The 27,148-nt window shown below is 34.9% G+C and overlaps 2 protein-coding genes across 3 annotated transcripts in view; one reads left to right on the forward strand and one right to left on the reverse strand.

Annotated features, from left to right (window-relative positions):
- PTSP (prothoracicostatic peptide) overlaps positions 1-27,148 on the reverse strand; it is a 52,569-nt gene that overhangs the window by 22,970 nt on the left and 2,451 nt on the right. The gene's annotated exons all lie outside the window — the stretch shown is intronic.
- LOC114353017 (putative cytochrome b5 B11H24.095) overlaps positions 3,093-27,148 on the forward strand; it is a 33,437-nt gene continuing 9,381 nt past the window's right edge. The window contains exons 1-2 of the mRNA XM_028304818.1: positions 3,093-4,738; positions 5,488-5,701. Coding sequence (XP_028160619.1) covers positions 5,656-5,701 — 46 coding nt within the window. The 5' untranslated portion in view covers positions 3,093-4,738; positions 5,488-5,655. The remainder of the gene's footprint in view (positions 4,739-5,487; positions 5,702-27,148) is intronic.

The following is a 27,148-nucleotide window of genomic DNA, read 5'->3' on the forward strand; positions in this document are numbered from 1 at the left end:
GAAAGAAACTCCTCTTTGTGGTAGAGTGTAATTATAAAGAGAATATAGCATTTTCAATCAATCAAGAATCAGTCATAAATTATTTGGCAAAATAAATTTCCTAAGCCAGTAAAACGTTTCTCTTTCTAAATAGGCATCATAAATAAGACCCACATTTTTCTACAAAAACTCACGTGTTTAGAAACTCACTATTGAACGAAATAGTGAGGGTCGATTATAACCACTTAAAATGTCTAGAGTCAGCGGTTCTAGCTAGTCTTCAACAAAATATAGGCTTCAAACTGCCTTGGGAATTTCCGAGAATCAGAACCTGTTTCCAATAAAGACATTTAAAAAATATGACACAACTCGTTAGTTCGTCACTCGTTTCCACGTACTTCAGCCGCTCATCCAATTAGCTGTGACAAACTAGGCTCTTGATAGATCGATAATGCAGTATAAATAGGCTATTGATGCGGTGACCTGGCCTGCGCTAGTCCTCCCGGACCCGTCACCCCTCCCTCCTCAACTATAATAACAGCATTACGAGGACATTTCATTGAAGTTGGACAGCTCTACTTTCACTGGCCGATAAGCTACAACGTGGCTACAACGTTTGATTAGGCATTTATACGTAGTTTGCGTCATTGTAGGGTCTTGGTGTCCACTTTTAGGTGGATATTCTTGGCGGGCTAAATGTAGAAAGACATTTAAATAGTAAAAGAATGATCGGGGTTATTTCATGTCAGTTGGATATTATTGAGTGTCAACTTTGATGTATGACGGGACATTTTTCGTTTATGAAAGGGTATTTTTATGCTTCAGAGTCTTTGTTGTCTCGAATTTATATGTGGGTAGGTAGGTATGGGTGTGCTCTTAAATCTCGTTTTGTTTTTGCTCTTAGCATGTCTCTATTTTTTTTAAACTGTCATCGTAATTATTCTAAACCATCATTCTTTTGCATTTTATATCTAAAAATCATATCAATTTTGTCGTAGGTTTGTTAGACTCGGTATTCGACTACAAAATAAAGAAAATCCTATCTGGCTTTACAGCCCTTCCATTTCGCCGCGCTCCGGAGTCGATAAAGAGGACAAAGCTAATGCAGGTGCAGCTCAGCGCCGCGCAATCAGCAGTAAAGATGGCAGCCGAATGATGGCCGCGCTGACTCGGCATCCTGCGGGACCCATTCCACTCTACTGACGACAGCGTCTATTGTTGATCCCTATCCTGAATTGCATCGTTGCAAAAGACTTCTACTTGTTACATAAAATTCATCGACTAAACTAACTAATGCCATTCTGCGGTTCGACAAAATACAGTCAATAGATATTTATTTCTCACATTTACTGACTTCTCCCACAATCCTACAAAATGCGCGAAACTTCAGGTTCACTAAGGGCTCCGATATATCAATATTAATGACGATTGAGGCCAGTACAAATAATGCGCGCTCTAGGAGTTACACCATTATAAGTTTTGAGACCACAACAACAAGCTTTTGAGATTTGATGGTAACCGCTAGTTAGTTTGAGTTTAAATGTCAGTGACGTCAGAAAAAAGGTTCGGTTCTAAACAAGTGAAAGTGTCGTGTACGAGTAGCTAGGTACTATGAGAGAAAAAAAAACACTCTACACAGTCTGTAATCTAACACAGCTGTAAAATTATAACTTTGATAGAGTAATGAATTCGGTTATTATACTGGTAGCTCTCCTGATTGGCAGGGTTAAAGTAATACTGGGACGTGTTATTCGCTTTTTAAAGGCCTATTTGCTGGAATTAAATTACTTTTTTGACTTTAATTATAATTACCCATACGAGTATACGCTACCTAGTATACCCACTAATAATAATCATGCCTTTTATTTTATGAATAGCTAAAGGAATTTTATTATAATGTTACGAGTTTACCCAACAATAAAATTAGGGATGATATGTTGATTCAATTGGGCTGTAGACTGATTCAGCGATCTTCATATAAAGTGTGAAATTAACAAAGGACAGAACGCGACCAAAAGCTGGATGAGGATAACCATTTACCATAATCTGGCAGATTATGTAGATCCAGGGTCACTCGATTAATTCAGATCTCAACTCACCTTCGCTGCTTATCCTCGGATAATTGCTTTATGTCTAATTAATTGGGATACGAATATCACTCGGGTATAGCAAACATTTTGTGTAATATGAAGCTTAAGACCACTTATTTTTATTACAATCTATGATCGGTAACTTAGATAAAATAAAAAAATATTTGCAAGATGTTTAGATATGGCTATGACCTATGTCCACCAGTATTTAAAGTCATAAAGGTAATTAAGTTATATAAAATTTTATTTACTACTGCGTTATCGAACCAAAACGTTTTTTGGACAATGCAAACTGACTACCTAACTGATGAGGGAATTATAATAACTTGGTCTTACATGATATAATACATTCCTGTATCGTTCTCTGATTCACTGACAAAAGACACCCGCTGAGACATCAAATCAACCCCGATCAGTTCAGTTCCACCTCGCCAAAGAGTCCCTCATACGATGAGCGTAATCAACGCGATTATCCGAGTGTGATTATCAATCGATCGAGGTACGATTGACAAAATGAGGGATGTGTAGTGTAATGATATTATCTAGTCAATGAGAGTTAGGGAGCATTTGCTAAAATTTCAGGAATTCCCAGAAAAGATTTGTACAATAATTATGCCCATTATAAAATTATCACTTCACGGGATTTATTGCAACAATATCTATTTTAACGGTAAATAATATTTACCCTCCCGACGTTACCGTTAAAATAGATAATGTTGCAATAAATCCCGTGAAGTGATAATTTTATAGTAAAAAATGCAACATAATAGTTTAAAAAATTATGCCCATTTTCACCATCAATCCCTAATTTTTAAGTGACCCATATGAAAACAAAATGCCTGTTATGTGTTACCATAGGGGTCACTTAAAAATCCCAGAAAAGATGCGTTAATTAGGTACAATTACGAGTAGTAACTTTAGATGATAAAATATTTAGGCCTTATACCTACTTGTTTTCTCTGTAAAATGATGTTACATGTGACATTATATTCTGTTGATGAAAGTCAACTAAGTATTATTTATTGAATACGTTGAACATCTGTCTTAACTTGTCTGTCTAAAGCTGATTTATTGTTTAGACCTTATATTGTAGTGGATATTGATTCTGTCGCGGAGTTTCGCTTACCTAAAAAGAAGTAAAACCGTATTAATTTTATTTTGTAAAAAATTACATCTAAATTATTTAAGTTATAGTTTTAAAATTAACTATTGTGGTTATTCTACAGACAAAATAGTTTCATCAAAATGTAGAGCATGGATGAATTTAGTTAGAACCATATCGATGTAACTGCAATTTAAATGCAACTTTTAGGAGCTGCCGTTTACGTGCCAGAACTCCAAATGAGCGTGTAATTCTAAAAAAAATAATAGTTGAGGCTTTAGTTAGAGCCTAAACTATTGGCAAAGACAACAACTACTGTAGGTAGGTTAGTATTTTAAAACCTTGACCTAAAACTTTTTTTAGTATCAATACTTAAGTGTTTCCGAGAACTTTGCAAAATTTTATCAAGAATTGCGAAGGAAGGGTGTCGTAGCATGGAGCAGCGATCGAAGCATATCTTTTATTCACAATGCACATTTGTATTATATACTGCTTGTATTTGCAACTTGCAAATATTCACATATGAACGATTTATTGAATTTTGCGAGGAAACTAACATGGTTACACATTACAATACAATACTACCGTGATTACAAGTATTTTATTAATTTATGGTTATTGGATTTTATCCGACATTCATGTTTACAGATTGATGAACTGCGATGAGGTGAAGTTGTAACATTTTGTGGTGATTTTATACCATTGAGATACTATTATTTAATTTCTTGATTATGTGTTATTAATACAAGTATATTATTTTAACAAACTCGATAAAGATTATGATATTATCAAGTTTATAAGATATCTCAGCAAAGTAATTCGCGAATCGTGTAATCGCCGACCAAACCAGCCACCGTTATATTCGGGACGCCCACGCGGGATAAGCGCGGGAACGAACCCGCGGCCCGTGTTAATATGCTCAGTAGAGTGTGCGGGCCAACTAGCAAACATTATCATTGTAATTGGAGCCAGTAAATTGATATTGTTACCATTTCAAATCGCCAGTTGCAGGAAGTTAAACAGTACACTTACTTCAATTAAACAGATTTAAGTATGTTTTTCGTCATATTGTTAATTTTATATGGAATATTCTATGTATATTGGAAGCTATTGATGCATATTGTCATGACGTCAAATTTTAACAGTTGGTTTTGAAGTTAATTATTTCGTCGTAAAATAATTGCTATATTGTGTAATGCCTATGTGCCAGCCTTTGTCCCATTGCCATTGCCGTGTTTTTGTTTTGTCCCTTGGATGTCTTTGCGGGGTAAATAACGAATTCTATTGTATTTCTAGTGGCCTCAAGTCAGGGCTGAGTTTAATTGTATTTTCGAGACTAATTATGTTAGGTTAATTAGTTTCAAACCGATACTTATGTATTTAGGTTGTCGTGGCATCTGTGCAAACTGTGTTGTAAGTTGAAACATACGAGACAGTGACAACATATAAATAGTATATTGTCGTCCTTGATATAGTGTGAACGTTTGTGAGTTAAAAAAATAAGATAAAATACGAATTCAGGAATTGTGAATAAACAATTTTATACCGTGAAACCAAACGTGAAAGAGTCTGTGCTAATGTTACTGTGTACATAAAATATAGCTCTACAGTTTCTAAAATGGACTGAAAAACGTTTCTTTGAAAGTTGGGTAGAATAGATTTATTCCATTTCCATCAAAACAGCTAATCAAACGAATATATTTGGGAAATTCTTAACAAATATAAAAGGCGTGTGAAAGTTGGTTCCAAAATGAGGCCCTTTTGAAGCCCAATGTTAATTAAACCCACAGAACTAAACAACTATCTTACAGGCCATTGAAATTGTAAATGAAATTGAAATTTTGTCTCGAATTGCGCGAAAGTGGTCGATAGGCATTTAGCTTAAGCCTGAGGTTTTCAAACTTCGTAGATACCTAATATTTGTTTTGACGGTCACATCCAAACATTCGTATTCATCTCATCTTTCCAAATTCATTTAATTAAACAATCTTTCAAATAAAATAAAATGTGCTGTGTTATATAAAATAAAATATTACTGTGCATAGCATTACTCTTTGTGTACATGTTTTCCGAAGTTTGAATAGCACTGGCTGAGGCGCCTATAATCTGCCTACTGTAGTAGATTGCTGCTAATACCGTAGAGTTCTGTTTGAGTTGCGCACCTCGATATTACGCCGCCCGGCTTTAAATTTAATTACGACGGGAAATAGTTATAACTCCCTTTCAGGAGATAAATAAAACGCAGCATTTTGATAAGTTTTAGTTTTAGTATCAGCAATTTCAGTAACAATTTCTAATTGAGTTGAACATTGTTAGTTTGTTTAGGACGTGGATAGTAAGTAGTGCACATTAATACGAAACGACACGGAACTATAAATATTTTTTGATTGTGAATAAAGTTCATACATAAATAAATAAAGTGATAAAAATAAGTAACCAATCACAAGTTGAAAAAAATACGAATCGTGAAACTGTGTAAAAGAAATGTTGGCAAAATATTGCTTATTTCTTCTCATCGCTATAAATAAAGGTAAGAAACATAATTTAGTGCTTGCAAGTTTTAAATAGTGTCAATATTTAACTAGTCCAAAAAGTTCAGAGTTAATCCAAGCTGTATGTTCATTTCAAGATGTGTCAAATTACTAATTTTAGAACATCTTGAAATGAACATTGCTTTAAAGACCTATAAAGGGAATGTTACAGAAATCCTACAAATATGATACAGGATAGTCATTTTGGCAGTTCAATTGATTCTGTCACTTTCACATCTCATGTTAACGATGTTATAATGTGCCAACTGTACGTTGAGATACGAGTATGTTGCTGGCACAATTTGCAAAATTAATTAATGCGATAGTAGCTAGCTAATTAAGCCTAAATATAGGTTTGGTTTAGCTTTGATGCGATTCAACTATCACTCGACAAAAGCAGTAATTACAAATTCGTATTAAGTACGGACAATGAAATTTCCGGGCCTTTTATTAATGTTCGATTCAATGAAATCAAATGTAAATCTATCTATATTAATTAGTTTATAGAGGCAAGCAGTAGTTAGCACTATTACTAGCCACCTACATTAGAAATTGATATAAGTAATTTAGTTTTTAGGTTTTTAGTATTTATATGTTGTCTTTTCTTCTATTCTATTTTATTAATTTTTTTCAAAGGAAGCAAGCATTCACCGTGGAATTTCGTACAACTCAGATAAAAGTTCAAATTAGGCTGTCAACAATTTTATTTGCTTTTTGTTTGTCGCGAAGTAAACAGGAAAATGTATGATTCCACGTTCCGTGTGAGCCCAAATCGTGACTCATTATTATCCCTTTCATGAAACCCGGCACATGTGTGTGCATTCAAATGTTTGCTACATTATTTATAAAGTACCACGAATATGGGCCTGTAAGTAGAAGTTTAGCTCTTGCTTTTGGTAAATATAAAGGTAATCAGGAAATCATTTACTTACTCAAGAGACGTTTGATTTCAACAGAAAATATGTATAAAGAAAGAAATTAATGTAACGTTTCCGTATTTAATAAACTTAGTTGAAACAGAAGCAGATTATGTATAAAACCAAAAAAGTTTTTCAAGTAGTTAATGTATTTCAAATTCAGCCCTGTCTAGTATTTCACCGAGCAACCAAATAAATTTTAAACGATTTACTTATTTTATGTTACCTTTATAATTCACTGAAACGCTAGGATTGATATCTTTTCAAAGGGTGACTTGAACGAGTAATAAAATGGGATACTTTAAGCGAATGGCGTGGTACAGAGCCTCTATGCGGAAAGCTCCGGAAGTAGCGCATATAAATAAAGCGTACGGACAATCTTATTTAACTAAAGGATTTGTAAAACGGCGCACTCGAGGATACGTGCGCTGGTTTTCTGCTTTTGTTTGTATTTCTGCTGCTTACTAGAATCTGAACTTTATCTGCAGAATGAAATAACTTAACTTTAGAAACTCAGCGTGTCAAACTTTTTTCGGGAACTAGAAAAACTTATAACCATAAAACGTTTGTTCATTCCCAATCGAATCCACAAATATTGTGTGTTTTATTGTCATCCCTTTGAATGCCGACAGGAACGTAAAAGTGCAAATAAACAAACAGATTGTAACGTCTGTGTCCACGGAAATGCACGATTACATAACAACAGCAGTATAATCCGCCTCGAAGTTGACTACTGTAGAGATCACACATTGGCAGTGCCAGCTGTGACAGTATCGTAAATGAATGTAACATAAATTTTGAAACTTGATTTTTATCTTATCGTTTCGTATTTTAAGACGTAAACCGAGCAAATCCTCGAGTAAATGTAGACACATTCTCCATCAGTGGCGTAAGAAATGCATATTACTTTCTTGTGAGACTCCAATATCGGTGCACCGCCGAGAGCTTGGGAGGGGAGGGCTGGCTAGCGAGGCCTGATTGAGCTGTCAGCGGTCGCGGTGAGCCGGGAGACGGTCACGTTCTAGCCCATCTTGTCGGGTGGAATGTTTGTGAAAGAATTCAGAAGGAATCTCATTGAACACACGAAAGTAATGCCACGTTAAATAAAATTATCTAAGCTTTAGGACATTTATTTTTCAAGTACTTAATTTGAGTTATTCAGGTAGACAGTCTTTTTGTGTTAGCAGCGATGGAATATTCAGTCACGAACAAGGTTATTTATAGCCTGCTGGTTTACAATAATCTGTTATTAATAATACTTTGACGAACAAAAAGAGGAAGGCATGCACATTTACAGTACATGATGATGTTTGGCAGCTGTCATTGATCTCGTTTCTCAAGACAAAATGATTTTAGTGCGACGACTTAGTTCGAACAGACAGCAAACTGTTGAAAATCAAAAGAGTTGTCGTCAGAGTAATCAGCATTCAGCGCGGATGATCGATGGCTGCCATCCCCAACTTTGGAGATTATTCTCGGAATTTCCAGATAAAGCTTCGGACACTCGCCGGTTAGGTTCCGAGGACTCAGCAGTAATAGAGAGTGATTTATAACTTGCAGTTCGTTCAAACATAACTCCAGTCAATCCTTTGACATTGGCTTAAAAACCAAAATGAATATTGTTTGTTAGCTATGTTTCAGGATGAATGAATATTTCATTTTCTTAGAGCATTTTTAATAATCCGAGTTGGTAAAAAAATATATCATGCAAGATAATAATAATTATAACTGTTTCACATATTTTATCCTTATGGTGATATTTACTTTTTGGGCAGGAGACTGTATAGTGCAAGTAAATATTATTTGGTGGTGCAGAACCTTGAGGCTATGCGCTGGCATCGGCAGGAATATTAAAAATATGAGTTGGTGCGACGCGCGTCTATTTTCAGGGAGAGAGCTTCCGCCCAGGGCTGCCACATATTAAAGTGCAACTTCCGGAAATGCACTCTTATAACGTAAAATCCTTTATTTGTATAGCTCACGAATATTTTTTATAAGTTCAAAGTTAATTTGGTTTTTACACAAAGTATTAGGTTCTGAAAATCTGAATAATAAATTAAGGTTTTAAATCTGATATTTATTTAATTATAAGACAATACATATTTAAGGTCATTTTTAATTTTAATATAATTTATGGAGCGAAATCTTTCTGAAAATTATAGCTATCAATGAATAGAAATTATATTGAACTACAATTTTAGTTTGGTGGTACTAAGTTAGTAATCAATTTAACCATTTCGACAACAATTCAACTTGCCACCCTAGTTATTTTATTCAAAACCTCTCAACATACAAAATGGCTCCGTCATATTGCAAATAAATGAAAGTTAAAAAAGCGAGGTGGCAGCCCTCGCGGACCTAATGAGCTGGTAATGAGGTCGGCAGATTGCGCCGCTCTAAACGAACCTACGTACAAATATACAGCTTTTAACTCAGCGACACGCCGGGGCCGAATACCTGGGGAATATAAACTTAAATCGAGCGAGATGTTTCTAACATTTTATTTTATTAAATTGCCAAACTGTTGAATACCTATATCTAAAAAAATTCACTCGTGAAATCAGCACAAAAGGAAATCACGTGATTTGGCTTTAATATGTTATTTCTCAAGGAAATTGGGGTACTTTTATACCAATAAGTAGAGCACGTGAAAAATAACTCTAAAGAACGAAATCCATATTGAGGACATAATAATAAACTACAATTTGGACTTCGTAGAGTGAGTTAGGTACAATGTGATTTTTCTTTCAACGTCGGTACAAACTATGAAAGACAGAAAAAATACTAGTGTACCTAAATCAAGTAGGTACGAGTAATTCAATGTGTATTTGGAAGATTTTCCATATTAATCCAGAGTTTTCAATATAAACTGCTTTTCATCAGAGCAACTGAGTTGCGCTGGCAGATGTTATTTAACTATGTTCTCGTACCTACTACGTAGCTTAGTCGCGAAACATTTTAACGATTTCTGAAATCATGAAATAAAAATGCAATATAAATAATTATGACAGACTTCTATTAAAGGGATATTTATGATACAAATAGCGAAATTAATATTTTAATTACTGGCTGTTTTAAGTTGAACTATCTTTGCTAAAATAAAAAAAAAAACATTACCCAATGTCCAAAAAAACTTATACATTTTGAGATTAGCTGTTATCTAGGCCTAACTTCTCATTAATATCATCTGTCTCCAATCTCCATATTACTTGGCCACTTCACACTTAACGTCCGATTATTCCCAACAACAGTGATTAGGCATCGAGCGAGCCCTTACATTAGCCTACTGCACAGTAAAATGGTAATAGTGCATAATAACATGTTGAGGATTTTCTTGAAACGTAGGAATGGAATCATTGTTTCTTGAAACGTAGGAATGGAATCATTGTTTCTTGAAACGTAGGAATGGAATCATTGTTTCTTGAAACGTAGGAATGGAATCACCTACATATAACATCAGCTATGGTTTCAATTAATTTAAGCCTAGTGCTGTAAAACCATGCAAACTCTGTGCAGTGTAACTAGCATTGCCATTTGCCACAGTTACAACATGGATCATTGTGTATCAATCATCTATGAATATCAATAATTCTATAGATTAGGTACAGTTATTAGTGCAAAATATAGCGCCTCATGTGTAGAGATGGGTTTCCACCCGGGTAAAAACCCAATAAAAACCCGTTTCATTCCACCCGTGGGTGTTTACACCGGGTGAAAACAAATAACTTTATAATTATTTCAATTGGTATCTTTTCTTTATTTTTATTACATTTTTCTCATTTAAGTTTATTGATTAATAAGTTATAAGTCAAATTTAACACTAATATGCATTTATATCGTGGCCAAATCGTAAAATGGATCACGTTATGATGATGTGACCAATTATTTTATAAAATGGTGTTATTTCAAGAATCGTTGAACCGATTTAGAAGTAACACAATAATTTGTGATCATGGCAAGGNTTCTGCTTAAACACTTGAAATCGAACCGCCCTTCCGCCACTGTAACGCATTGTAACGTTTTTCAAGACCTCCTCTCCCCCCAGATGCATTACGTAACACTAGAACACCCCCTTAGCAACAAATACCACTTCTCACTTAAAAAAAAACGTTATTTGTTTTCACCCACCAGAATGGGTGATAATGGGTAAAAACCGGGTTTTTACCCAAATCACCCAGTTTTAACCCAATCGGGTGAAATGGGTTTTTACCCACTACCCATCTCTACTCATGTGTCGATGTATTTCTGTTCTCTTTTACTATGCTCAGTCGAGATAAGAGGCATGTCACTCGATGTTAATAGTCTCTTGAACAGCTGTCTGTAGAGAAATTATTTCATATCTAGAGTGACAATATTAACTCTTATGTAGCTAAGCTAATTAAATAAACCTACATAAAATGTTAAATAAAACGGGCAAACATTTTTTTAATTAACATTTTATGTAGGTTTTATTAGACATACTTGATTAATAATTAGACAGCATAATTTTCTCAGAATTGTAGCTCCAATTGATTAACATGTAATGTAATGTAGGTCTGTTACCTTTGAATCTTGCACAAAACATAAATTGTTCAAGTTTAGCTTGCTAATGCGACTGTCATCCCAAAATTATCTGATCTTATAAAGGCGAAAAGCTACTTTATGAGAGAGGACATCACTGCCGTGTTTATATCGGAGATCAATAGCGGAAGGGACATGTTGACCGACAAGCCAGCGGAATGGACCGAGGAACACGCGGCTTTTAGCAACACTCTCGTGTGGACCGATTATGTTTCTGGCAACAAATCGTAAAAAGATATACAGTTACCTACTAATGTTCCTAGTAGGTAGAGAATAAATATACAAATTATAGATTTTACTCTCGGACTTAAAAAATCGCATAATTAGTAAATATTAGACATTTCGAAACTAATAATTTAGGTATTTACCGTACCTATCCCAAAAACTTTCAAAACAAAGATTAAGTTTATAGTTTGTTTTAGCATCGAATCTATTAACGTTTTTGAGTTCTCATTCAATGAATTAGCGAGAAACTTAAGCAATTTAACTAGTTTCGGCAACACATTCCTCGCATCATCAGATTTAGGCTTTAGAAATAGCATTAAGTAGGTAATCTTAGAATCGTTTGAAGATCCCAAAACGAGTTACACTCGTACTTATTCAAGAAATATGTGGTCTAAGTAGGCATTTAATGTGTGTTGAATGTTTGAAACGTACTTATAAATATATTCTAGATGTGCCAGGTGCTTTTGAGGGTAAACTATAAACCTCATTTGTAACGTAGATACGAGTATAAACTACTAACATAAACGTGTGACGTTGGTAAGGGAAATTGTAAAACGAGGTTGCTTTATCGTTTGAAACCCTATGAAATCAATTGTAATTAACCTTTACATTATCGCAAATGTCGTATTAAAAATTGAGTTAACTGTTTCATGTAAACACGTTGCAGATTATGTAAAAATATTGATTTACCGCGACCAACACGTTATTTGTCGAGTTTTCAATTTGTGTACACAACGCGACGCATAGCAATGGCGACGGCTCCGACGGGTTCACAATTCACTTCGAGAGTTATGCTAACTCGCTTTGTTGCGATTAACGATTGTAATTTGTGCAAATTGTTACGATTATTTATGCTCGTAAAATTTGGTTTAAAAAGTTAAACAATTTTCAGAAGAAATAAAAAGCTATTCATTTGAACCATTTCACTGCCCCACTGGAAATTTAAAAACATACAAATACTTATGCTGAAATACATGCACCGTTTTTAAAATACTGATAGAGGAATAGTGAACTGGTGAAATTAATTTAAAACCGACAAGGTATGAAAGATATCGGAATATGTAATGAAAGTGCAATTTCTGCTAAAGCTTGATCACCGCCCACCGTAATCACGCGCTTCCCCCGAGTTTAGAGAGCCTTCATAAAAATCGAGGTTTATTAAAAAGATGCGGCCATCTAAGTATTACAATATTGCACAAGCTTATAAAGATAGAGCCGAGGTAGTTTTATGGAAATGTGTATAAACAGACAAGCACTCCCGATCCCGAATCTATTTTTATTCTTTTTTGGTTTGTTATTTCTGTTTGATTTATTCTTAAAGTTATTTATTGTTCAAATTTAAAATTTCCTCGGTCGAGAATCGAGTCCATTGCACCAATGTATCACTGTACCAATGTGTTATTAGCATTACGCAGATAAGTGAACGGATTAAGTGCATTTCTGTGATTCTTGGAAGCCATGCGAGTCGGGCTGGTCTATCATTATAATATGCTACGTGCTGTTTATGTTTACATCTACCGTAACGTTTAAAAGATTATCCTCAATTAACATTGTGTGATGAGCTCGTTACAAAAACGTGTTACTATGCGGCCAATATAGGCTTTATTTGTAGGTTTGGCCTAGTAGAGCACACTCTACACTTTAAAATTATTTTCAGTCTTCAAGCCCCACAAGTGGATTCCCTTATTAGTTACAAGAAAATACATTATTTTATTTATTCATTATAATACCACTTGAAATTATAATTGTCAAAGTTATCGTACACTTATTTTGTTATCTCAATTTGTTGATTTTCTCTAGCATGTGTGGATCTTTAAACACATGTAGCCTGTGATTAACTTCGCCACATTACAATCTAGATAGTTAGCCAGCGTACACACCGTAACGCGGCGCAACCGCGGCGCGTGTCGCGGGCCGCGTGCGTGCCCGCGCCGGCTCCGTGCGGATCACGAACGGCAATCGTAATACGCAAATAGCAGCTTTTGCTTAATCCTGCGCAAACATGTTTTAGTAATATTTGAGCCTGAAATCTTGCTTGCTCTGCTGCTGATATAAAGAAGGGGTGAATAACACCTTTGCAAGTACGCTACATAAAGTTGTAAAAAGTTTATGTCCGTTTTCGTGCGGGCTTTTATTGTAACTGAAAAATATAGGTCATTTAAAGTGTAAAAGGTGGAGCGTACCAAAAATGCCGTTACACAATTTGTGATTATGTCGGAACATCCGAATATTGCCCCCAAATTGGTGAAATACGCCGCGAGCACCCGCGGGACGACCTCTGCCGCGAAAATTAAAAAAATCAATCCTGACCCGATTTTTACAGAGTTTTAGACTTATCGTTTCACGTACAAAGGCTGCACGTGATGTACGAGCGCCAGGGGAACCGACTAATTGTAGGAAATTGGCAGGATACTTGATTTGTTGTAGATTTTCGTGAATTGTAGATTAGAACTTTTGAGGGTTCAGTGTTTGTAATCTCACATTTGGTTTGATAAGAACGTATATCATATACAGTGCTGAAATGTACACCACATCCTCGGAAAAAATATTTTATTGTTTAGTGGCATTATACATTATAATTAGTTATTTTATTTACTTTAAAAGAGAGCATTGGGGTTGGCAACAGGTGACAATAAACGATCCTGTTAATTAATGTCCGATGTTAATTATTGTCTTTGAATAATTAAGGGTACAAGTTTTAATTACTTTTAGTTGCTTGTAAGTAATTATATAAGTAAAGTTGGCATGGGTATTCCACAGTTTTTCAGTAGTATTATTTTTTGGGAATCACTTAATTTTTTTTTTATTAAATTTCATTAAAGTATAGCTATATGATAATATGTCCGCCGGCACGGTTGTTTAATGTATCATACTTTCAACATTACAAGACCTAATATCTACGAGTACCTACTGCATCGATCGGTGTGAGAAAATGGCAATTGTAAGTAAATTATGCTATAACATACAGACAAATTATATTAATCACTAGCGGCNTTATAATAGTCTCTTTGTATTATGACCGAGGTCACCTTACAATCATGGGACATTCTTAATGCCTTGTAAAATATTGCTCCTTTCTTGTGACAACCGAATGGAGTCACCCGGCTCATTTCATAAACAGGCTTACTTGATAATTTATGTTTTGACATAGGAATCAAACTAAATTTTACAAGATAATATACATTAGATCACAATTTGGGTAAACAAAGAAATATTGCCCGTATTTGTTATCGAATGGATCAATAAGCGAGCATAAAGATTGCCACCCGTCAGGCGTGAAATATTGCTGAACAAAACGCCTGTCTACTTATCGCCGCCATGAAGTTGTAAAAGTTATTTTATGTAGGCTTTGCACACAATAGCAAGTGTTACGAGCGAAACTCAATCGTGTGTAACTAACGGTATTTTATATCACGAACCAAAATTTTGAAAAGTCTCAAATGGCTAACATTAAACATACTAAAGAAGCTCAAGGATACTACAATTAGATTATTTTACTGTAGAGTCATCGACAATTACCAAGCTTGATAGACAAAATAAACATTATACCAACAAAATAATTAACTTGGAATATTACAAACCTTTCCCCGATTGACTTATAGGTACTAGCTTTTAGATCTCACAAAGTAAGATTGCACTTATACATTGCAAATTGAAATTGTTTTGAGAAAAACAGCTGCAGTGAGCGATTGATCAATACAAATGTATCGAGTGGTTCAGAAGAATTGAAGAATCTTGGACCGCAACGTTCCCTATTCCGTGAGATCCTTTAATGGATAGATTACCTCGTCACGGGGCCGGGAGATGAGATCACTCTCATTTAGCTGCGTAACCGCGCGCAGTTGATTGTGAAAATGCTATTTGACATTCGGGCTTCGCTATTCCATTTTCGAAATTAAGCATTATGTTTGTGTTCAGTGTGTCAGCGGGATCAAAATTTTATTTAATACGAGTACGAGTCAAATACTTTCGTGTTCGTTCGTTTCAGCCAAATGGCGCCCACTGCTGGACAAAGGCCTCCCCCAAGGCTTTCCATAACGACCGGTCCTGCGCTTCCGCTGCTGCTGCTGGTACCTACTTTAATTTGTCAGTTAAAACAGTGAAAACTTCGTTAATTAGATTGCTTTAATTTTAAATTATTTCCATTTGAGAACAGTTTAATAATTTTTCTATTGTAAATACAGTATCAATCCGGTTTGGAAAGAGTGGAAGGGTTTAGTTGAAATCGACCATAATAGATTGTGATGTAGGTTAGGTCCCCACATTTTAGTCCGGGTAAAGTCTCAAAGGATGCACGATAATGTTTTCACGAAGTGGCATTATTTAATTTGCTCACAAATAAGCAATTTGCTCCGAGTGAGTAGACGTGAGAGTTACTGAACAAATAACATTTGCATGTCTGCGAGCGCGGGCCCGGAAACAACTGTAGGGTTATATTAAGCTGTTTTGAATAAAAGCGAGTAAAAATTTTGCGTTAAGTTAAAATAACATGCCAAAATAACAGGAAGGGAAGTGTTATTTATAATCGCCTTTAGCGTGACATTTTCATTTAAACGTAAATTAATGTGAGACAAAGCGAATAATTTCGGGACACGGCAAGTGCAGAATTAACAGGTTAAGTAATTGATAAATAGTTTNAAACATTAAACATACTAAAGAAGCGCAAGGATACTACAATTAGATTTTTTTACTGTAGAGCCATCGACAATCACCAAGCTTGATGGACAAAATAAACATTATACCTACGAGGAATTAAACCAAACCTTTCCCCAACCGAGACTAGTTCCTAGATTGATTTGTAGGTATCTCAGATCATAGGAGGTAGGTACCTACCTAAAAGTAAGATTGCACTTATACATTGCAAATTGAAATTGTTTCGAGAAAAACAGCTGCAGTGAGCGATTGATCAATACAAATGTATAGAGTGGTTCAGAAGAATTGTAGAATCTTGGAACGCAACGGTCCCTATTCCGTGAGACCCTTTAATGTATAGATTACCTCGTCACGGGGCTGGGAGATGAGATCACTCTCATTTAGCTGCGTAACCGCGCGCAGTTGATTGTGAAAATGCTATTTGACATTCGGGCTTCGCTATTCCATTTTCGAAATAAAGCATGCTTATTGTGAATGTTTGTGTTCAGTATGTCAGCGGGATCAAAATTTTATTCAATACGAGTACGAGTCAAATACTTTCGTGTTCGTTCGTTTCAGCCAGGAAAAGGCCTCCACCAAGGCTTTCCATAACGATCGGTCCTGCGTTGTCGCTTTCGTGAACTTAACTTTAATTTGTCAGTTAAAACAGTGAAAACTTCGTTAATTAGATTGCTTCAATTTTTTAACTGTTTCCATTTGAGAACAGTTTAATAATTCTTCTATTGTAAATACAGTATCAATCTGATTTGACTATAAAGAGTGGAAGGGTTTAGTTGAAATCGACCTAAATAGATTGTGATGTAGGTTAGGTCCCCACATTTTAGTCCGGGTAAAGTCTCAAAGGATGCACGATAATGTTTTCACGAAGTGGCATTATTTAATTTGCTCACAAATGAGCAATTTGCTCCGAGTGAGTAGACGTGAGAGTTACTGAACAAATAACATTTGCATGTCTGCGAGCGCTGGCCCGGAAACAACTGTAGGGTTATATTAAGCTGTTTTGAGTAAAAGCGAGTAAAAATTTTGCGTTAAGTTAAAATAACATGCCGAAATAACAGGAAGGGAAGTGTTATTTATAATCGCCTTTAGCGACCTTTGGTACACGGCAAGTGCAGAATTAACAAATAGTTTAGAGTATAATTAGTGTAGAGCTATGTCGTTTATGCCAAGATATAAAGGCCAAGTGTATCCTTAGCATAGCGATAAAATTTTATGGGGAACATCGACTTCCTTATTCTTAATGAAAATGCCCCACCAAATCGACCACTCGGTCCCATCATACTCTACAGTGAAGTGCAGAGCCGCTGCGAGCTAATGTATGCAATATTAAATTAAAATTCGCTTAATATTTGGCCGGAGCGCTTGCAATTTGTATGTAAATCTCCGAACATAGTCGTGGACCCATTTTTGGCGGGTGTTATTGTATGATCGTTGTGCGGTGGCGGTTGTACAAATACTGCTCGTAATGGTTTTCCAATTGGTCCATCTGTCGGTTTTAAATTTTACTATTAATTAGTTCTGTATCGTTTTTTTACGGGCACAAGCGGGGTTGTGGATTTTTGTTGGTTTTTCGTTTTTAAATGCAGATACCTTTTACGATTATTGTAATTGTTACTTTCTGGCAATAAATGGGCCAAAAAGAAATATAAAAAAGCTTACGCCAGTTCACTGCCGAAAATAAAGTAAAATTACATTTACCCGCCTCGTTTGCTGAGCCCATAACTGCCAATGAGCAATCTAAGGCATAGCACACGTGACGTCATCGTCGGATTAGTGTGCCCTCGGCTTTATGGGCTAATCCAGATGTTTATTCCCGAATTTACTGCATTATATTTCGCATAATTTGACGCTGAATATTAATTTTAGGGCGTGTCATAATGTAGAGAGGGAAAGTAGGTTTATTTGTATTTACCATAAATTTTTGTATTTCACGGTCTGCATAGTTATGAATTTCATTACATTCACGAAATTTTGAAACTGTTTTGATAGTTGGAAAATATTTTAGTATCAACATTAACTAGAAAAAGCTAATTTTAACGTCATGTAATGAGAGTTATTATGTAATATTCCAGGTGTTTCAGCTCATTACAATGTCCAAAGCCAACATTTCGGTAATCAATATTATAATTCTATAGTTTCACTCAGGAATAGAACCTTCTGAACGTGTCTCAGCCGTGGCGTTATTAACAGTGATTAACATTTCCCAGTGTTCTGGAGAGTCTGTAATTGAATATTTTTGGTTAATCTATACAAATGGGCTTCGGAAATTTGCATAACCCGGAATTATTCTCCGCTACTCGTAATTTCGTGCTGAGGTCTCCCTGCGGTCAGGCACTAACTAATGTTTTCATGTCATCAATGATTGTATTTTTTCTGCTAAATTACATGTTTTATCGGCTCCGGTTTAAATAGCAAGAAACTTCTAAGATTCTATTGTGCATTTTTACTGCTGAGAATATTTAACATAAAAATTTAACTGTCTGGTAAATATGGGAAAAGGAGCTTAACAGACCTAAATAAGGCGTAAAACCCACATTAGAAATTAGAATAGTCCGACTAAAATCTAGCAGTAAGATTATCCCAGACAGGAATGAGGATTAGGATAGTACCAAAATAAAAGAGAAGTAGTGTAGGTACCTATTTGTAATACAAATCTATTTTTTTTTACAATGTGCCTAAAATAAACGTGTCCGACACAATAGAATCGAATACCTATTTCCAATTAACGAAATTGATAAGCAGGATTGGAGGTGTGTTCCCGCGGGCACGCAGCCGGGTACATTAGGCCGCCACGTACCTTCGGGCCTGTCCTCGGGGACGCACAAAACGAATAAAAATTCTGCCAAACCGTACATTCAATCCGTTTTAAATAACGGCAAAAATTTTGTACAGCATTATGTAGGTATTGTTACTGCGGTGGTTATAGGTAAATATACCTGCATGTTTTTTTATTTTATTTATTTTTTATTTATTTATATGGCATACCAACAACATATATATTATACTCTTATGATTAACATCATAGCATGTTCGGAAATAATGACTCTACCTTTCAATAATTTAAATGATGGTGCTTTTTTGTTTGGTTTAGATAATCTTTGTGGCCCAATTTCAGAGTGGTAGAGGAATTATGTCATAAAAAATTGTATAACAATAAGCAAAATAACAGACATGTACTTACTCCTATTTTTTTTCTATTCTAGCTTTACCTAACTTCTATTAGAAGATACACGAACAAAGAAATTAAAACAAATCTCAGTCCCCATTTTTGTTACTAGATGACAGTAGCATTCCGACGACTCGGGCGGTGAGGGCTCCACGTGAAGCGCGCTACTCTAACTATTCTCGCCACCAGACCTTAATGGCTCCGACTGTACAGACGCGGCTCCCTACACAAAACCCGTGACCATTGCGCTTTCCCATTCGCGAATCGCTAAAGTTTCGCTACTGAAACTGCAGTGGGTAACGAACGTTTAAGATTTTAGTGAGATCCCGGAATACGGTGGTAGCAAGATGATATTCTCTCATTAAAACCGGTATCCGCACGAAGTTTGCAGAAATGGAAACGCTATATTTAACGTCTTAATAGCTATTAAGGAATTCGTGGCTTTACTTGTTATTTAACGATAATTAGAATGATTAAAACTTAACTAAATATAAACCCGAAAACGTCACAAACTTTTTACAGAATTCACATCGAATTTGGTAGTACTGTTTTGCGCACATGTTACATCCTTTTGTCTACTCGACTATAGAAAAGTTCAGCTCAACTTATCATAAAAAACGATCGCAATCGTGATATCAGATAATATTCCGAATTTGTAATTTATTGTAATAATTAATACTTTAAAAGGGGTTTAACAATTTGTTTTCGCAATCGGATCTGGGTTCCGTGGAAGCCTTGAGTTTATGCAAGTATTTAGGTTAACCGTTCTTCATATCGTTTATATCGTTAAAATATCGCTTATAAGACTTCGTTACGGTCACTAGCTCATGAGTAGGCTTCGGCGTGAGATATAGCAGATTATCCAGATATAGCAACCACCTGTCGTGAGAAAAGGCTTCTAATGTTGTATCTTTATTTTTATATCAAAGTAGAGTAGCCTCTTTTGCACTGCTAAGTCTAAGTATAGTTTAAGTACCTAAATGGAGTGCGTTAGTGTACAAGACTGCTTTTCCTACTAACTCATTGTTAGTCTCAGGTTAGTTTTAATTTAATAGAGTTAATTTCTAAGTTCACTAATCTCTGCATGAAGGACATGAAACTATTTGAAAAAAAAAAGAGCCCTAGACCAGTTTGAAGTGTCAAAAAAACTTTGGCTTAGAGGAATCTTATTAGGTATATTTCTATAAATAGAAAACCTATTTGTTGTGCGCTTAATAAAAATTCAGTGATTCTAGAAATCAAAGAAGTTAAGCATGTATAGGTATGTATTTATAAATTGGAATGAATAATTTAGAAATGTGAATACCTACATCATAAACATTTAGGTCAACCGACGGAAATTAAAAGGAGCCATCGGAAATTCGACGCATGCCCAAATTAAATAAACGAAAATTAAATTATTTATCCAGAACCTGTCAGTTAGTAACTACAGACGTTTGGCATAAAACGATCGCTTTGAGAAACGTTCGGAAATTAAATATCGCATGGGCTCGGTGTGTTGACAAATAGACCCGCTGGATACATCGCACGATATTAAAGATGAGCGCTCTTTGAAGATAGAGCATTACAGAATCTTAATAACATTGAGCTTATCGGTAAATAGTGAATCAAGATTATATGACTATTTGACTGAGGATGGTAGATAGAGACAAAAGTTTAAGTTTTCTTTACTGTCAACTTATGTAGGTAAATAATCAAAACGCTTTGTAGGATTGTCTAGTTTTATAACTTCCAAAGTTCGCATTTTATTTGCGTATTTAGGGTTACATAAGTATTTCGTTCCGATACTGATGATAATCACAAGCACTGTTACAAATTTGTGTACAGTAATTTACAATTTAGTTTGGATTATTCAGAGCACAAAGTACTAATCGTTGTCTGGCACAAAAGCCGCAAAACAATAAATTACACAAACAGACGTTTATCGCCGAGATAAAATTCGAAGACGGGCTGTCAGTGACAAAAACCAATACTAATCTACGGCGCATTGTTCTGGGCGGACAATTACATCGGGAAATTAATATTTGGACCGAACAGGCGCTTGCCACCGCCATTGTCACGAGCCTAACCTGTTGAGTGGCGGAATAAAGTGGAAAATTTGCGTGCCCATGCAAAGTTGGCTGTATAGGCGATGACGTAGATTATCTTAAGTTACGAGTGTAACTTTACTAAATTAATCGTTGCTTAAGGCTGCTTGTCGCACGACTTTTTCTCTTCTAAACAAGCAGTGAACTTATTTATTTATGAATCTACATAATTAATTTCTTAAAAGTCACTTTGTGCAAGAGACTTTATCTGAAAATGACGTGTAGGAATTTACAAATGGACTTGGCGATAACTTGATTAATTCTACTAATATTAATTATACGATTGATCAGTACAAAAATATAGATGTTGAAGTACTACTCTACTAAGTAGAAATTAAGTCTTAATTTAACTACTAGTCTGTTAATATACGAGTAATTTCAATCGTTTCTAATATTATGCCAAATTAATCAAGAGCGTGATTACCGCCGCTACAAATATTAATCTCTTCGATTAATTATGCTGATTGGTTTCACGTTTCTTCATTATTTTTTAATTACGCACTCCTCTAGCGTTTTTTAATATTAAATGAGTTTAGATGTTATTAAATTATATTATAGAAAAATGTATAAAATGAAAGAATTAAATCTAAGGATTAGAAAAAATAATTTTATTTAGAAACTATCGTTTTTATGTGAGTCGAAAGCTAGATCTATTGTGCTCAATGTATTACTACTTCATTCAGTCAAATTCAAAGTAAATAGTCGCAAGCAATTTAATAATTAAATCCAATATAACTTCCATCCAATGCAATTGCCAAAAGCCGGGTCGTTAACGCGAAAATTAAAATAAAGCGTGATTAATTGTTTGAAATTCTAATGAAGACATTATACGGGATGCAAAGGACTCCAATTAATGGGCATCAGCGCCCAGCGATTATCCCAGTACACTATCCGATACTAAGCTCCGTTGAAGAAAATTGTTTTGATTTCTATGAGTGGTGGTTACTTTATTAAGTACCTAGTTAAAAAAATACCTGGCACAAAAAAAAATATTTTAAAGGTGCCTGTCAACGCTTTTTTAAGTGCTAAAACAAATAATTGGAATTGATTGTAAATAGGTATTTAAAACATGTTTGAAAATTATGCCATCTCTTACTTGAAACGTCTACTTACTGAAATAAAAATAATTTACTGGGCACACGCATTATTTTGTAAAGTTGGATCCATTTTACCCATTTAGATTAAGCTAGCTTGATAGTTTATTCATATCCATTAATCATGGTTTTAATAAAACAGCTCTGAAGTGTCAGTCATGTTTTTGATGACTAACAAACTATTCATCCAACTTTAATTACAATCCATTTGTTGGATTTGATAAGTTTATAATTAAATTGAGAAATACGGCCTATTATGAAAGTATTTATAGCAGTGCTCACATAATACCTACTAGTACTTACATAATCGTATATTTAGTCAATCCTATGACTAAGTTTTTATGCACCCATTCCCTGAGACAGTTAGGTATAGCAAGTATTTTTACTAAAAATAATTTATAGTTCACAATTTTAGTTTGTATGTAGAACAAGATAGATGTCTATCTATTAGTTTTAATACATAATACAAAACGTTAGTATAATACTTAGTCTGAAACCTGAACTCTGAACCAACCAACTATCAGTAAGTACCTCTAGTACGAAAAACTTTCGAGTTCGTTTCGTTGCGTATTCAAAGTGTCATCGAAAAATTTTGTATGAAAAATTAAACAGCGCCCCCTAGGGCGGCTATAATATAGGGGGCGCTGTTTAATTTTTAATACAAAATTTTTCGATGACACTTTGAATACGCAACGAAACGAACTCGAAAGTTTTTCCTACTAGAGGTACTGGTCTTGCGGAGCCATCAATAAGTCCGCAGCCAATACAGCATTTAGTTCATTTTATTATGTTTCAATTCAAGTACTTTTATAACGCGGTTCGATCTTATTGGTAAACATTGGGTCGCGCGGTTCAGTGCCCGCGGCGGTTCACGACATGCTTTATTCAGACCAGCACCCGCTATACAGCCATTTTGTCTACAATAAGAATAGCTTACCTAGCACGCAAATATTCTGGTATTGACGAAAATGACTTAAGTCTCTACATAACTGTTGATGTTATAAGGAAGAACTTACATAAACGCGTAACTCGTAGTGACATGCTTTGTGTTAAAAAGTTGCGATCAATAAATGAAAGCCCATCAAATATTTATAGGCGACAAAAATATGACATAGTAAAAAGTTTATATCAAAATTATCATCATCCGATAAACGTCGTAAAGGATGATTTTGTGCCATACTTACGAGGATTAAGTTACAGCATAAGATTTCACGATCATAAGTAAAGTAAATTTTTTCAGATCGATAATAAAGGCTACTTTGTAAATGGCATCTGGTCTACTATACCTACCCATAAAAAAGAGCTTAAACTTTAGTTTTTTTTTTACATATTTAGCCATAATTGAAACTTTAAGGTCGTCGCGCATCGGATTTTAAAATGTGTAATGTGTGTAAATCCTCTAAACGTTATAATACTGTTCGCTTTTTTCAAGTACTTAGCTACGGTCTTACATCGTAAATACGTATTGTGATGAATAACTACGATCATTTATAACGTTTAGCACTTTTGTTACCTACCGAAAATAGTTCTTGGTTTCTCTGACTCCAATTTGCACTTAGACTAGGCATTACCGTAAGACAGATTTAAATCGAATCGTAACGCGAAGGCACATCTCCCCCATTGACTGGGGCCCTAACAAATTGAAGCGATCCTGGTAATTGTGCCATTTGTTGCTGTCCCCCGAACACCTTCAAATTGCGATATTAATACCAGAAACTTCCCTGGCTAGGGTTGCGAAGGGAACCAATTAAAAGCAGTTTAAAGTAACTGCTTTGCTGTAGGCGTACCTATCTTACGACTGGAGTAATAGGATAATTAAAATAAGAGCTTTTTTTGTAAGTATTTTACTTAAGAGTATGATCTCCAAATATTATGTAACACTTAAATGTACCTACTTAAGGAAGCAATAAACATATTGAGTATTGAGAGTGAAATAAATTAATAACTTATGAATGCTAAATGTTTTACGTCCAAAACAATTCCACGAAGCAGTAACGATTTTCAAATCGTCTTAGCAACAAGCTTTCAAGCTTGTCTTGCAAAAAACGCTGTAAAATCCCTGTCTGATTCATTTATTTAGTACTTTACTTAGTAGGTATTTTAACATTAATTTTAAAGTCAAAAACCATTTTTGCCGTTCGATCCTCAAAAAAATATCACTAACCTATCTCAGAAATTTAAAATCTTAGTAACGTAGGAAGCTAGTTTCCTTAACTCACGGGATTGGAGTCGTGCAGCTCGCAAGTACCGCAGCTCTCACAGCCAATTACATTTAATAAGGCTGCCCCGCGCACTCAGTAGGCATAATTTAACTGGATATTTCCGCACATTTTAGTATTTCGCTCAACTTTCGGGGCCAGAGGGATTTCAGGGGGCATTATGAAATACTTATCAATTAAATAAAAATCTAAGGCTGATGTTGGTTAAAACTGAAAATTTGTGAAGTATTTGTTGAATGAATATTCATAATTAATCATGAAATGCCAGATTTTGTTTATCGAAAACCATAAATCTTGATGAAAAGGTTTGATAAATAATTGTAGAGTTTTACTCCAAACGTCAAATAATTGAGCCGCTTGCCTGGAGCCAATTTAAAAGTTATTAAATATCTCTTGGAAGGCCTCAAATAAATTATGAAACAAGTAAATACAGTTGTAATGAATACCACTTGTTTCTGAAATTGAGAGGAGGAAAAACTTATCCGGCGTAGACAGGTGCTCGGCAACTTAACGAACTCCGACTCATTACGGACGGGCTTAAACGGGCCTTCGTTTATGTTGAGATTAGTCTAATAGTCATGGATTGTTTCAAATTCATTTATGAACAACCATTCGACGCTCTATCATTCAATGTTGTACTGAGAAGGTAGGTACTGAATTAATGAAGCTTCAGAATCGCTTAAGGTTGCGTTTCTTCTAAAAAGAAATTTGATTTTGAATCGCGACACATTTCTGCAGGTTCACGTGAAAGCACAGTGCTGAAGAATTATAATTTCAACTGAATTGTTATATTAATTTACTGTTTTGGTAGATGTTTCAAAAATCGCTTTTTCTGTAAAAAAAAGACTAATATGCTTTTTATAATTGAAATTAAAAACACATAGCTCAGATACTAACACTAACAAGTTAGTTACATAAAATTATAAAATATTTTACGAAGTCAAATGAAGTAAAGAACATTTTCAGTAGGTATTTTATGTCAGAGCCGTAGGATAACAAATTAGGAGCATACCTGCCTTGGTACAGAATATCTTAAATGAAATTTTAGTATGAAGCTCATTAAAGTAAAGTATGCGTAAGTCTTTGGCTAGGCCTATGAATAATTTCATTTTAAATTTTGTGCCTCATCACCAACATACATTATGTATTTGTGGGTAAATGGAGAATGTTTTTGATAATTGAAATTGTGACTTGTGTCACGTGTAAGTCAAATTTTAACGTCACCCGGGAATGAGATAAGATTAGTCGCGGTATTTCACATCTCCCACCCGGGGGAACTGGCGAAGACGGTTTTTATCCCGCGCGCATTACAATAGCTAGGTAAGTACTCAGTAAACACACTTTTGAATGGTCACACACTACATACGTATCGTCGGCTTAGGCAGTTAATTCAGATCAACACGAAAAATTATCATCGTTGCATTCAATTGCTCATCAAATGGTTCGATTCGTTTGGTAACTAATCGAATAAAGAATCGGACTTAATTCTACGATCGAAAGAATTCATAAATTCTTTATGAAAAAAAATTTTCGATCTGAAAAGAGGTGTTGTAAATTGCCCAGTATTGTTTTAGCGAGAGCTAGACTTCTATCGATCACTGCATCGAGATTTAACATTGATGAAAAAGCTGTGCCGGCTTTTGGGTTAGGAGTAATCTCTGTTATAAGATTTCTTTGAGCACTAAAATCTAGAATTATCTAAAAAGTGATTTACTCGCACGTCTGTCTCTGTAATCTAAAAAAAATCATAACTCTTCCGTGGCAGTCATTCAATGTTTAGTTCTGTCTTTGGTCGGAATTAAATTCTCTTTCGATCATAATAAGTAGTAACCATATTTTTCTAAGAGCTAGGAAAGGGATAAGAATAAATAAATGTATTCAGTAAAAAGGTGCAAAATGAATCTCTATTACTGTTAGATATGTGAACTAAAGTAATTAATCTTTTAACAAATAGTGTGCATCATGGCACAGTATTGTACAAGTTGATTATTAAATAACGCGGCAAAAGGCATGCAAATAACAGCATTGAATTCACCCGGAACAAATATTCATTGCAAAAATGTTAATTGAAAATATGTTTCAATACCTCTCAAAGAAATCTTTGCCCTGCTCAGTTTCCAAATAAACAATTTTTAATTTTCTTCGCGTAATTAACAAAGCCAAAGAAGGAATCTCATTGTAAATTATGAAATAAGTGCAAATATTAATTTGCATTTGCATTTTCATTGTAAACTCGCGTCGGGCAGTTTTTGTTAGTGTTCATTATTTTTATTAGCAGCGCTCAAAGGAACAATGCTACGGGCTACAATGGAGGCGCCCGTAGCCCGTAGCGCTACGAAGCCGTAGCGCGTAGCGACTTAGTAGCCGTCGTCCATATCATAGCGATATTTATTGAGATTTTGTGATTTATCTTGACGAGTACTGTTATTTAAAAGAGAATTGATTAACATAAAAATATTAGAAACTGTTACCAAGCATAGATTAATAATTAAAACATAGTGACTTTGTCTGATAAAGTTTACAGA

The sequence above is a fragment of the Ostrinia furnacalis genome, unplaced genomic scaffold (genome assembly GCF_004193835.3).
Source record: "Ostrinia furnacalis isolate ACB-3 unplaced genomic scaffold, ASM419383v2 OfSCF1534, whole genome shotgun sequence".
Classification (NCBI taxonomy): Eukaryota; Metazoa; Arthropoda; class Insecta; order Lepidoptera; family Crambidae; genus Ostrinia; species Ostrinia furnacalis.